Source organism: Rhopilema esculentum, chromosome 10, assembly GCF_057945365.1.
Source record: "Rhopilema esculentum isolate cy_ngs chromosome 10, ASM5794536v1, whole genome shotgun sequence".
Taxonomy (NCBI): domain Eukaryota; kingdom Metazoa; phylum Cnidaria; class Scyphozoa; order Rhizostomeae; family Rhizostomatidae; genus Rhopilema; species Rhopilema esculentum.
Genome location: NC_142824.1, coordinates 3,994,198 through 4,008,187, shown reverse-complemented (window position 1 = coordinate 4,008,187; position 13,990 = coordinate 3,994,198). Strand labels below are relative to the sequence as shown.

Below are 13,990 nucleotides of genomic sequence, written 5' to 3'. Positions count from 1 at the left end.
AATATAATTTATGACATCATATAAAGCAGGAAGATCCACGAAAGAAAACTACAAGCACTTCAAGAAAAGCTTTGAATTTTAGAATCGCATTTATCAAAAAACAAATTTTAACTATTTACCAGGCAATGCTAAAAATACATTATTTATAATCATATACATTTTCATTTAATAAATCGATCTAACGCAAATGTGTTTTTCCTTTCTCGGTGCATGAAGAAAAGTATTGTTGAATATTCTGAATTAGAATTCAAAAAGCGAAAAATCAAACAGAAAAACCGAGAAAAATCAACAGGGTATAATTGCATACGTCAAAAAAGTTTATCTTTAAATTTGCGGCTTCATGCCGATTAAGACTGGCTTCATGCAATTTCACAGAGCTTTTATACCTTTTGAGAATATACTAAGCGCATAAAATATATTAAGAAATCTAGTTTATACAGAAAAAAACAAATCAATAATTTCAGCTGCAGGCCAAGAAACTTCTCCTGAATCACGCCGTAAAGCCTTTGTTAAAAAATGAATCTTGGTATCATCATAGCAAAAGAAGCTTTTTAAGAGGGTTTGGGTAGCTAACGAGTTAACAAGGAAATGATTGATAAATGAAGTTAATTCAAACACGATAGCTTGACGCTTGTTTCTTCCTTTTTGCCTTAAAAATGGATTTGGATTCTTTGATTCTAAAGTGACCTGCAGTAAACCTAGGGATGGATAAACAAATGAATTCACCAAGAAATCCATTGAAGCAAATTTTCGTATCTTATGTTTGATTATCTGCAACTATCCTTATCAAACCATTGTAAATGTCTAGTCGATACAATGGCAGTTATATAACAATCTATTTTCTGCTTTGCTATCATAAAAGCCACAACACAATATTGTGCAAAACAAGGCATAAATTACGAAACTCAAAAATTTAGTGTTGTTAATAATTTATCATGAACAAAATTTTTTAACTACATATTTCCACATAAATCAAAATCAAAAGTAACTAAAAAATAACACGAACAAAATCACGAGGTAATCTGAGAGGGTTGTTTTTCTGACCCTTTACTGATCGTCGCAGCTATGTAACTTACTTTTGAGTAGAACTTCTTACAGGTATAAATAAGTATTTCATCCCCGTTTGCTAAACAAGTCTTTGGATTGGCAATAAAATCAGACAACCAGTTAATTTCTTCCTTGAATGTAGCGTATGTTTTACTCTTCTTTAGACTAACCAGATTTTGCAGGGCTACCTTGGCTTCTTGATTCCCTATGCCCACTTGTCCTGAAATATCACCGGGCGCATCTGGGAAACAGCGCAATCTTGTGCCCGAATGGGGAATTTGTGCCAACAGAAAGACATGCATGCTCCGTGCTATCAGCCGGAATCTAAACAAAGAAAACAAATTTGGTCATAAATCAACAAATATGCAAACCTAATAAAACTAAATTAATTAAATACACGAAACATCCAGCGAAAATTCTGATTTCGTTCTGACATTTGTGATTTTGATTTTTTACAATGCGAGCAAGAAATGAAGTCAAATACCCTTATACAGTGACGCAAAATAGAGTACGGTGGCAATGGAATAAGGAAGTACCGTAGTACGTATAGGATTATTTGGGATTACCAGAAAGGATGTAAGGCAGTACTGATTGCATACAATAAATAGTTGAGCCTTAAATTGCGAGAAGTGAAAGCCAATTCAGTAAAGGTCAATGTTTGCAAAACTGAATTAAGTATTGTAAACTTCAATAAAATGCTGCGATTCAGAACATCGCAAGGCCTTAGTACGACTGTTCACAAGCACTTACTCTGGCGGAAAGGAGCTCTTCTTGCCTAGGCCAATCGCACCAAGAATTCCAGCGTAAGATTTATCTTCGCAGTATTGTTGGCAAGAGTTTGCAAACGACAGGAGATAACGGGCAAGGCTTCCATACTCACGGTCTTCGGTGTTCCCAAAAATCTGATTTTTTACTCCTTTCATAATTTGCCACCAAATCAAGAGAGTTTTTTCCGGGCAAAGCGGTGATGGTGGCAATTGAAGGCACCAGTGAAATAGTTCTGTTAGTATGGTGAGATCTTCCGCGAGATTGCTTGTTAACGACAACCTTTGTAAGTTGTAGACATAAACTGTGAGCCAGCATTGTTTGGTAAGGGCCTTTCTCAAAAACTGGCCTTGATTTAACTCTGGCACAAGCAATACTTTCAAAATTCTCGTCCATGCTTGATCTAAATCCTCATCAGCCTGTTTATTGAAAAAGTTTTCTATTGTAATTTCGGAAAGCTCCACTAGCTGGTCCAAGCTGGCTATAACACGGTATCCAGCTGACAGCATGCTTATTATTGCCACATCACTATTCGTGTTTACCAAAAAGCTAAATATTTGAGATTCAATAGATTTAAGTACTGAGGATGTCCCGATAGAGTTAAGCAGTGCCAAGAGCGAGCAATACAAATGCGTCAGACCATTTTGCGATTGACTTAATCCCCAGCGCTCTATGTCTGCCAGAAAGGTGGATATTAAACTGTCCATCTTTGTTGGCACAAAATCTTTTAAACTTGTAGCACGTAGTATTATTTTCACGAGGGTCTGTACAAAGATATTCTGTTTTATGATTGTATGAGCATCTAAATAGCATCCTTCTTCGCTATCGATTTTGGCATCAGCAAAATAACAAATTGCCTTCAGGATTTTTATTGTTGTGTGTTTGTAAACTTCGTCTTCAAGAACGGCGGCTGGGTCGCAGTTTTCACCAAACCAGCCACATGCATTTTCGACATTATCAACGCTGAGATATTTCAATGGAAAAGATAAAAAGGCATTTGCTATGTTCTCAAACTTTGATCGTGCCTGGGCCATGAATGGTTTGATTGTTGACAATGTCACGAATGTCCTCAGTACAGCATTAAGGTAATTGATTAAACGATCTGAATACCCGAGCTGTTCGTATTTGCTTATCAAAAGAGTCCAGTCCAGATCGCACAGAATTGTACCAAGAAAGTGGAATGCCGGGACATTGACGTAATAAAGCTGGAAGAAATAGAATGGAAATTAAAGTCTGTAGAATGTAATTTGCGATTCAAAATGATTATAAAGAGACGATGCTTTACGACACTTGTGGCTATAACATTTTAAAATAGTTCAGCAGCTTTTTCATTTTTGATACAAAAATACAATACCAAAACCTTTGCGTTTGAGGTTTAGTACGTTATAAGTAAGGTGAAAAAAGCTTAAACAAGAAAGATGAAATACATCCAGAGACGTCAGAATAGAGAACACCAAGGGCAGTTGCCCCACAACTACGTTAAGGAAAATGCCTCTCTGTAGAAAAAATCCCATATTCTGAGACGTAGTTATCCATTCCTAGAATACGCCAAGATAATATCAATCTTTAGCTCCTGTACAGCGAAATATTCTGAACAATCCTTTTTTTCTTAAAATTCAAGAACAGTCTAGGACAATATTATTTCTTTACGCCATCTCTTCCAACTACCCTACAGTAGCAATTGTTACAATCAGCCTCAAAACTCACTCTTACCGCAACAAGCGATCACACTACAAACTCTCAAGTTTAAGCCTGAAGGCCTAGTCAAACTTTACTCTTAAGTCAAAATCAATTTCGATTAAATTGTATTTAGAGTAGATCTTTGCAGACAAATAATAATCAAAGCCTCTAGGTGGAGTTTGATTAAAAATTATTTATACTGTTTCGTGCAATATTCTTTTAAAAAAAATGTACCTCAAGCATGCGTTCAAGGTCTTGAAGCGATGGGTAAAATGATTGCCATGGCAAGGTGGCAAAAAGACTATGGTATATTTGTAGTGAGTTTTCCTGATTCAGAGCCGAGGCAATTTCGGCACAGTAGAAAGCCCACACCATGTTTAGGCCGATGTTATAATCAGAGTTGAAGGCTGTGAAATCAGCTATTAGCCGACAAGATTCTGTGAAAGATTGCACAAGAAGAATACTATCCTCGACAAAAAGCACAGGCCATGATTTGTCAGCCTTATGTGGAACAATCCATGGTCGATAAACAGCGAAAATCTGATTCCATGTTTTGCTTAAAAACCTGAAATTGAATGAAATCTAATAAGATATACGGTAAAAATTATATCACATAACAAATTATCCTCGTAATATGCCAAGTGTAAGACTTCTGGGTGATTTCTTTTTCAAACAATTAATTTTTATAGGTTTTATTTGAAAATCTGAAGGAAGGGGGGAGGAGGGAGAGGGAGGGGGAGGGGAGGGAGGCGCTGAAATCTTGATCTTCCAAAGTAGATGCACCGAACAGAGAATCGAGAGCATGATCGTTCGGTTTGAATCTTTTTATATGCTAAGTGGCCCAGCTCGTTCAAATATAACGAAACCAAAGCAGAGAAAAAACTTGTAAGACAGGCTTCAACCGATGCGACTAAGTGAGTCAAAGGCTTACTCAAACAAAAGTATCAGTATAAATCTCTGTCAATTCTATCTAGCATACATTCCGTAAATAACTGTATGTAACAAGCCAGCATTATCTCTGAGAATAATCTGAATTGAAAATATAGGTTTATGTAATTAATGTAGCTGAGACAAAATAAATAATACCCTGCTTAATAAATGTTCGAAATTGACTTCTATCCCACGGGTGATAATCATGAGCCCTAAGTTTATCAAGTTTTTAAGTTTGGTATGGGCAATAAAAACATTGTGCAACAAATTGATACCAGATCCCTGTTCCTTCCCGTTTATTATGGATACAAGAGTTAAAGGCTGGAGGACTGTAGAATGTTACCAAGTCAGAAAAAGACAATAAGAAATACCTCTCTTTGGCAATAGTGGATGGGAATCCACAAGAATCGTAGTGAACTATCAGTTTAGTAAACAAGAACTTCAAGAATCGGGCAACATATGGGATATAAAGCCTCCAGGCTGTGTAAAGCTTCGAGTTTGAATGATATCTAGCTTGGCTAATCTTTGCAAATACGTCAGCAAGCCAATCAACAGTGCCAATTACCTCATTTGTACCAAGTTCAACATACTCGTACGACGGTGAAAGGGACCTTTCTCCATTGTCACAACGTATGACATTTAGGAAGTCGCCCCAGCAAAGAAAGGGAAGAGTCTCTTTATCGGAGGCCTCTACCATCAGCCGCAAAACCTCACTGTATTGCCTTGGGAATTTATGACTGAGTAAGAAGACGAAATGAGAACGGTAGAGGCAAAACAGCATTTCTAGCTCATTAGGAGGCTCCACGCCAAACTTTGCGACAGCTGCAATCATTGTGCGAGCAAAGAAAATGCGCTCTGATAATGCCGGCTCTAATGAAAGCCACGATCTAATGTCAAACTTCGAAAGCAATACAAACGACGTCGTTATTGTTTCTGGGGAAAAGTATTCTGTCACTGAGACATACAAATTTAAGAATGTTCGTAGCCGGTGGTGGGGGCTGAAATGTGGCGCAAGGAAGCTGACGGTTGCTTCTTCCGAGAAGATTGTTTTGATGAGCCGTAGCTGTTCCTTTTCATTATCAGCTATCATTTCCTGAAGAGAAAGAAAGACAAAATAATTAAATATTGACTGCCATTAATGATGATGATGATTAATTCTTATTTTGATGCAAAGAGATGACAATGAATACCGTTGGAAAACATGGAAATAAACAAAAAAGCTGTGATTTTCTACAAAAGCCGAAGAGTAAAAATCTAGAGTGACAATGAAATCTAGACAGGGAAACATTTTCAAGGTTTTTTTGTATTTTCGATATGATTTAAAATAATAGCCACCAGAAAAGCATATGAGTAGCCAAATATTCAAGCTAGAGGTATTGTTTCTGTAATCTTACTTTTCCGAGGACCTCTGTGCTTGTAGAAAAAAACTGGATAGCCGGGTGACATCTTTTGACATCACCATTTATTAGAGACGCCAAGAGGTAAAACAATTGAATGCCTGCATCTTCTAGGCTCTCTTTCTGATTGGCATTTGCATATTGCAAGCTTTTCAAAAGCTTCGTAATCACTCTTTCCACATAAACTGCTCCTGTGCAGAGATCATATGGGACTGGTTGTGTAAGCTCTTCAAGGTTTTTTTCCCACGTGTTGCGGTTTTCTTCCAGCCTCCGTGCATTGTGATTCTTCAAGTGCTTATTTAGGTACTGAAAAAGAAAAGAAAATGTATGAAATAGGTTCACTGAGATTCAAGAAGTTGAATAAAGAAAGAAAATTGAATACCATCATAACAAAACCCTCTTATATCATTGCACACAGTTGGTCACATGGTTGAAGTTTAAGGTAAAGGTAGGTTTTAAACTTGACATTGGAAATATGACGCTGCGGGGGTTCGTTAAAATTGTTGTGTAGCCAATGCCTAATAATTCATTAAGACCTACATAAAACCTTGGAGCTGTTAATGAAAGCAATGTTTAAAATCATCAAATACAATTGCTACTATCAAAAATAAATCAAAACAATTCTTATGAATGAATCTAAAACTGGTGTACAGAACAGCGCGGTGCAACTGAGTTTCACGCTTGATGCAATCAACAGGCTATTCTGTTAGTAACAAGATCAATTAAAACATCAAATGTGCATATATGATACTCTTAGGAAGGTTGCCAACCCTGCTAGGAAGAAGATCAGTAAAGAATTGTCAAAATACCCGAGCTACTACTTTGGCTGGTCCAGCACACGGTCGTTTTTTACCATCACAGGGTAGGCGCAAAATCTCTTGTACCAGCATATTATCATAAAGATCAGAGAGCACTTCGGAGTATTCCTCATCCAAAGCAATGTGTTCGTCAAGTTTAATGCACATTCGCTTGGCAAATAGCAAGACTCTCTCCAAATCGTCGTTCAAGTCCTGAATGAGTCTAGGCCGAGTAAGAAGCAGCTGCATTGGAACATCTTGAATCGGAGAGGTAGTTGCCTCAATGGAACAGGGTGGTTGTGGCTTATTTTCTCGATTCAGTCTTTTAATGATCCGTTGACTAGCTGTAATGACAGAGTAATACACATCTTTGATGGGTGTTGATCATGAAATTTATATTATCAATGCTTGAAATAGCCAAATAAGTTCTTTGTGCCACTTATTTCAAAATTGCCTAAATTGTCACATTTTATCTTGTCACCTTTTGCTCTAGAATTATTGTAAAAAAGTATCATATCTCTTTATAGATTAATATATCGAGCTGTTGCTGTAAAAGGGCCAATTGTAGACAGGCCCGTCGCTAGCGTTGCTACTTAAAGGGGGGTTTCCAGGTCTCATTTGCCGACAAAGTGGGTGAGCCACCCCTTATTTGCCAAAAAGTTTGAGAACTTTCAGAAAAAGCACCCCTAGACGCAAAAAAACTCATCGTTTTCGCAACGGATTTAAGGGGGGTGTTTCACTCCTCACTCTCCCTAAAGCGACGGCCCTGATTGTACAGCATCTTGATTGTACCCTGTAGAAATATGCAAAATAAAAATGAATAAATGATATGAAAATTCTATCAAGAAGTGGCAGGTACTTTGTTGGAGTATGGGTGCACCCAGTGCAAATGTTAGATATTTTGAACAAAAGAATTCGGGAGAAACAAAGGTACAATGCCTGCCAAAAGTCTTGGAACACTGACGTCAATTTCCAAAGCCAAAATCAATCATCCCCCTCTCCCCTACAGAACAATGTTGGTTTACTATCAAACGGGTTAGGATTTTAGAAAGCACTTTCTTTTGCGCTTCTTTTATGATATTTCTCTAAATTATCAACATTGTTTTAGGGGGAAAGAGGCGGAAGTAGTAATTTTTTCTTCATGAAAGGGATGAAAGATATCAAATGCAGCGTAAATTGCTGGGTGTTCTAAGTACTTTTGGCAGGCATTGTACCAAGACGAAGAAGCAAACACTTGCCAGTCGGTCGCTGTTGCCGAGTTTCTTCGAGACTCCTGGCCGACGGTTTTGCTTTGACCGACTTATTCAATGTCATTGTCCACATGGAGAGAACAGAACCCACTTCTGTCTCAATGCATCTTTTATCAACAAAGTGCAACCATAAGCTCTAAAGTCGATAACAAATGAATGTCATACTGAAAAACAGATAGCATTAAAAACAAAGAAAACGAGAGGCAAAATATAAAGTAAACAAACTTGATACAAAGGTGAATAAATTTCATTTTGATATTACAAGAAAATCAAACTGACAAAGTGATCTGACATTAACAACACCAATATTTGCTACATAAGATTTATAAATCCTGAAATTGCATGTGCGTCCATCCAATTCCTTTATCTTTCTTTTGAATTAATTTATAGTTCGAGAGTTTTTCCATTCGTTGGATATAGTATTCCATAATTTACATCCTAAAAATCAGACTGTATCTATACCATAAATTTTAAAACTGTTGATCTGTCGGTTATGTTCTGTTGGTTGCCATATAGATAGAGCTGTACACTATTTTTGATGCAGGTGGAGAAGTGAACGGCTAGTGAAATGAAGTGAAGTTGCAACTCCATGAAATTCGGACCTAAGACCGTCCTTGTTCTTCACACTAAACGCAATACCAGAATTTAGAAACTCGGCTTAAATTTATAGTCATTTGATAAAATGCTTACAGTTGTATCTGTGCATAGAAAACTCAGAATTTCAGTTAACCACCTTTAAAGAACAAATTGACAAGCTCAGACTTACGTCGTCACCTTGAAATATTTTTTCTAATTCGCCAGGTTTGTATATTTCCGGTAAAGCATTAAGAAAAAGGTCCGGGTCATGAAGGCGAGGTTCTTCAAGCCACAGGGCCATTGCTTGGTACAAACTGGTGAAAGAGAAATCGCGGTAATAAAAATGTTGGCAATAATGATTGAAATATATCTATAATACGTGTTCATGATTTGGTTCATAATACGTGAAGAAAAAGTGTCTTGAAATTGTGCAATGCATCGAAATAATGATGGTCAAATTAGTTAAATATAATTTTTTCGGAAACAAGATGGACCGGAAAAAATTTCAGTGTCTATAAACGATTAACAAAGCTGCATGGCGTTACAAAAACTACGAAACATCTTATTTCTTGAATTAAAGCTATACTATTAGAAAAATAACAAAATCTTACTAAATACTTAAAACTATGTGGTTTTGGTCTAGGCTAATGCTGTGTATGATAAAAATTCAAATCAGGCGAAAGTAACATAACCCTTATTATCGTCGATAACTGCTTATCAGCTTAGTAGCAATGTTTACAAAGACCAAACAGTGAATCTGGGAGTGACATTGACCTTAACCCCCACTGCCCTACTCGAAGCTATACGATCTTTGATGTATTTTAATAACATTTTTTGCCGAACTTTCAAACAGAACCATGGTTGCAGGGTTTTATTATTATTCAAGGCAGGATACGAGCCAATAACAGTCCTTTTAAAAACGGGAATTAAAACAGCAAAAACGGGCATACCTTGAAAGAGACGCATGCATTGTTTCATCATGAATGTGAGATTTTATATCTGATGACGTATTCCCTCCATCCTCGTCACCAACCTCTTTAGTGCTCTTTTCTTTGTGATGGCTTGCTATCTTGTACAAATGGGCACGCATTTTCTTGACCATTGACGAGTAGGGGTCATTTTCAAAAAACCGATCACCAATACCAAGGCGGCTTGGTAACCTGGATGTGTGTAATTAGAACAAGAATTTACAAGGTCTTCCTACCTACTACTAAATACCTTATCTTCTTTCGTGAAATTTTCATCTTCAAACAATGTTAAGGTTCAATGTTTTTAAACATATACTAAACATATAAACTTATTGAGTATAAAAGCTGACGAGGGTTGTTCCAACACTTTTGGCAGACATTGTAGCTCGTCAACAACAAGTATATGTTTTGAATAAAAACACACTTAAAAGATATAGGTAAGCTTATGATGTATGATTTCTGTTTATAAAATAACAATAAAGGAGATATACAAGACATCCTCACCCATCGGCGGTGTTCTGCTTTTGTAAAAACAGTAAGAAGAACTGTTGCCAAATGATTGGCAGCAACGGATGATTACAGTCTGTTGCCATCCCCTGATCAGCCCATCGGTAAATTGTCAGATTTTGCAGCGGTGGTAAGTAAGAGGCAGTTAAATGCGATGCTGCTTTCTACAGAAGAAGAATAAATATAGAACTAGACATCATGCTAGGGAGCTGAAGGTTTTCGAAAATCAATAAATCAATAACTGGTGGCGGAGATACAAAACCACAACACGCACCCTGGTATACTTATAATTGAAAACGGTCTCAGTGGATCCTTTCTTCAAGAGACTTTTCACATCAATTGCAAGAGTCGTAAAGAACTCAGCGACCTATAATTCATCATACTTGGTTCGAAGGTTCGCTTCTGGCTGGCTAACAAAACCGTTGACGATCAGTTACGATTTATAGTTATCGAAAGTCGTAAACTCAAGTCGTAAACTCAAGTCGTAAATGGTAGCACACAAGGATTCCATTAAATCAGAATCCCAAAGCATACAAAAACGAAAAGTTACCGAGCCTTTAAATTTCATCATATTAAAGACTAACATAGAAGAAAACTGATGTGCATTTGTCTATTAAGATGTAATATAGAAGAAGAAGAATATCAAAATATTATAGAAGAAGACATAGAAAGATAAAAAATACCTTGTATGCTATACCGACTTGCAGGTTACTGTCCAATACCATTTTCACAGCCAATTCTTTCATAATACCAATTTTGCTTTCATACATCTGTTCCATTTGTAAAACAGCAAAGGCGTAATAACTGTAGTCAGGTTGACTCTATAAAAAGAAATCGCTTGCGTAAGTATCCTGCAGACCTAAAGACAATATTTCGATAACTTTTAACACATTTCGATGACTAAATAATCCTCGTATTTGATAGACATCAATATTTTCAAAATAATTCTGATAGGGGAACAAAATCACCCAAAGGAAACCTTTCTCGCGACAAACATTGTCATAGGTATTCCGAAGCTTTATCTCTAGAATCATTTCGTATTGAGAGAGCTTTGCAAAAACATTTGTTTAGAAATTCAAACGCAGGGAGCCTTTTCCTTTTTTCTTTTGGAAGATCACTACTTTCTAAAGCAAAGAACTTGATATGAGGTACCCAGATATCTAGAGTGCGATGGAAATATTTGATTATCCAAAAAATTTGGCTGCTCTAAGCAGTCAAATAAAATCATGGTGTTATCCCTGATTCGATGATAAACAAGAAACCTCCTGGTTAATCGAAGCTTCAACAGCATACTTCTACTTCTGAAGAAAATTCGAAAAAGTTCTTTCTCTGTTAGAATTTTTTTCGATCGACTTTCCTATGCTGGTCTGACGGGTAGTTAACCAGCATTTCTATGCTGGTCATATGTAATAGACAAGAATGACACTGTCAAACTGGAAATGATCTATAATGTTCATAAAGATTTTAACATTCAACTTTGCAAACAAAGTGAGTTGATTTCCTTTTTGCCTTTTAATAGGAAAATATTTTGGTCTTTTCGTCTCAACGAAACATGCAAACAATCCTTCCAATTAATCAGGACTTCGCCACAAGCTTCGGTTAATCAAGATTTTGCCTTAAACAGAAAAACAGGCCTGACGAATAATGAGCCCTTGCATTCAATAATACAGTGGTCTATGCAACAGATAGATGGTGTTTTTACCCTGCTCACAAAACTCGGTTACAATTTAAATCAAACAGTTTTCAGAGAACATATATCGGCCTACAGATAATTTTTTTCAAAAAGCTTTTACTTAGAAGGTCAAAACTGTCAAATTTCATTCAGATTTCAGAGAGAAAAATATCTAAAAATGAAGAAAGGCTGTATCACTTTTATGTCCAAAAGAGTGATGGGTGCGTTTGGCGATATCCACGACATCATTGACGAGAGAAGGCCACGATTCGACTGCGCCTTAACCAAGGCCTAAAAACCAAAATTTCTGTATACAACACAAGAAGTTTATAGACCTGAACAATTGATGCAGCATAATAAAAGGGCTTATTTCCATATCTGATGACAGTAAACAGAGACAAAATAGTTTGCAAACTACATCATCGATACTTCCAATAAGCATGCACCTAGTTCCTTATGAGCCGTCATTGCTAACCTAAATAAATTAAAAGTTTTGAAGAATTATCTGTCATACAAAGAATCAATTTTGAAACTTTGACTGACAATTTTATCTGCATGTTACCTCGATTGAATAAAATTTATTAGTTTTTAGATTAGACAAAAAAAAATTCTGATTCTTTAATTGAAAGTGAGCTGACCTGAAATTTATCCAGAAGAAGAAGGACGATGATATACATATGTGAAAATATCATTTGGGTAACTTTGCAGAGATGATCCAGCAAATTTTGTACACTGTAATCCCTAAAAAATATCATCAAAATAATAGATTCAAAACTAGTCTTTGCCACGATTGTCTATGAATGAACGTTGACATTTTGGTGAAATTTGAAACAAGAAGACTTTATCCAGACTTTATTCAATACCAAGAGTACACTTAGCTATAGGTGTGATTTTAGTGGGAAAAGTTTTGTAGCATAGTGATTCTCAAAACGAAAAAGCTCAACAGGTAATTATGAACGGGACTCAGCATAGGAGAATAACAACATTGAAAGCTTTCACAGACAACAAGAATTTATCAATGAATTTCTCTATCACAGTTTAACGTTCTTAAATTATTTCTTAAATTATTTAAATTATATGCAGAAAACCTTAAAGAAGAAGAGCAAAATCTGACAAACGTGTGGAAAACCGTTTCTTTCAAATAAACAAAAGGATGCATACTAACAAATGATCCTCACTAATCAGCAAAAACCATTATCAATCACCACGCCCAGTCATTAGGCGCGGTTTCTTGTGAAAAGGCTCCCTAGAAGGCCTGGGTAAAGAGTGTTGCCGATGCGTCGCCGACGCATAAAAGTTATATAGAAACCAGGCTTTAGCCAAAAGATCCAAGTTTCAGGAAGTAAAGAAAGGTTACTGAACTGATTGATCAAAAGAGCCAAGGGAGTTCTTACAAAAGGGTGTCTTATAAGGAATTTTTAGACTGCAATTCACCATGACATATATAAAGAAGCTAAGGTCACGATACCCAAACTGTCTCACAGAGAGTGAATAAATACAAGCAGGATATAGTTTGTACTTCGTATACTGTTATGATAACAGATAAAAGAATAATAGTTACCTTTGCCAGTTTTGCGTTTGGCTCAGTAATAAAAACCATAAAGTTATCATCGATTGGCATGTTTCTGCAGACTTTTTTGACATAACAATGACATGGTTCTGCGGTTCAAACAATAATTTCTTAAACTGGAAATTGTCTGGTATGATTTTAGTATGCAAGAACAACAATAAGTAAACTTAAGATGTTGTGTCATTGATTGATCTTAAAAAGTACTGGAATGCAGCTTTGAAGCTTAGCATCTTCTAAATATGAATTCAGATTTTTTGCAGCAGGACCCAAATCATTCAACCAGCGTCTTCAATAAGGGTGCAAAACTTTCAGCATGAAGATTTGGCTTCTTAGAAAGAGAACGAAAAGTAAGCTGCAGGGAAACAGCTTAAAAGACGAGCAAACCTGTTTTCTAAATTGACACTGAATAAACATAGCCACAGTAATGCGAAAGTGATACAAAAATATTAGAAAACAATTACTTGAATGCGTTTAGACTTGCAAAGCTGAAGTTGGACTAAATATGAATTAAAATCGAGAAAAGCGTAACAAATGAAGTTCGAGAACTACTAAATTACTGGGAGTGAAAAGCCAGACAAGAGAAAGCGACAGTGTATATTAGAGAGAGCTTTTGAAGGGGGTACATACGGTGATGATTGAAGCAAGCATCTGACTATGAAGACCTGGCTCAGGGTATTGCCATAGTTTCTCTGTGTAACCAGCTTTATTGGCATCTAAATGAACCAGCGTATCCAAAATTTGCGAGAAACTACGAGCAAATAGGAATTACTGGTCAAAACAAAGCCTTTTTTAATCTCATCGTTTAAATTGACATCAGTCATTATAAAACAT

The 13,990-nt window shown here is 36.4% G+C and overlaps 1 protein-coding gene across 1 annotated transcript in view; it reads right to left on the bottom strand.

Annotated features, from left to right (window-relative positions):
• Nucleotides 1–58: 58 nt before the first annotated feature.
• Nucleotides 59–13,990, bottom strand: part of LOC135691536 (ectopic P granules protein 5 homolog) — a 32,652-nt gene continuing 18,720 nt past the window's right edge. Inside the window, exons 20-34 of the mRNA XM_089110817.1 lie at nt 13,787–13,907; nt 13,151–13,248; nt 12,228–12,330; nt 11,788–11,880; nt 10,601–10,738; nt 9,915–10,081; nt 9,393–9,602; nt 8,633–8,756; nt 7,813–8,002; nt 6,629–6,993; nt 5,817–6,125; nt 4,794–5,515; nt 3,727–4,057; nt 1,798–3,017; nt 59–1,371 (exon numbers count right to left, since the gene is read on the bottom strand). Coding sequence (XP_088966943.1) covers nt 1,011–1,371; nt 1,798–3,017; nt 3,727–4,057; nt 4,794–5,515; nt 5,817–6,125; nt 6,629–6,993; nt 7,813–8,002; nt 8,633–8,756; nt 9,393–9,602; nt 9,915–10,081; nt 10,601–10,738; nt 11,788–11,880; nt 12,228–12,330; nt 13,151–13,248; nt 13,787–13,907 — 4,552 coding nt within the window. The 3' untranslated portion in view covers nt 59–1,010. The remainder of the gene's footprint in view (nt 1,372–1,797; nt 3,018–3,726; nt 4,058–4,793; nt 5,516–5,816; nt 6,126–6,628; nt 6,994–7,812; nt 8,003–8,632; nt 8,757–9,392; nt 9,603–9,914; nt 10,082–10,600; nt 10,739–11,787; nt 11,881–12,227; nt 12,331–13,150; nt 13,249–13,786; nt 13,908–13,990) is intronic.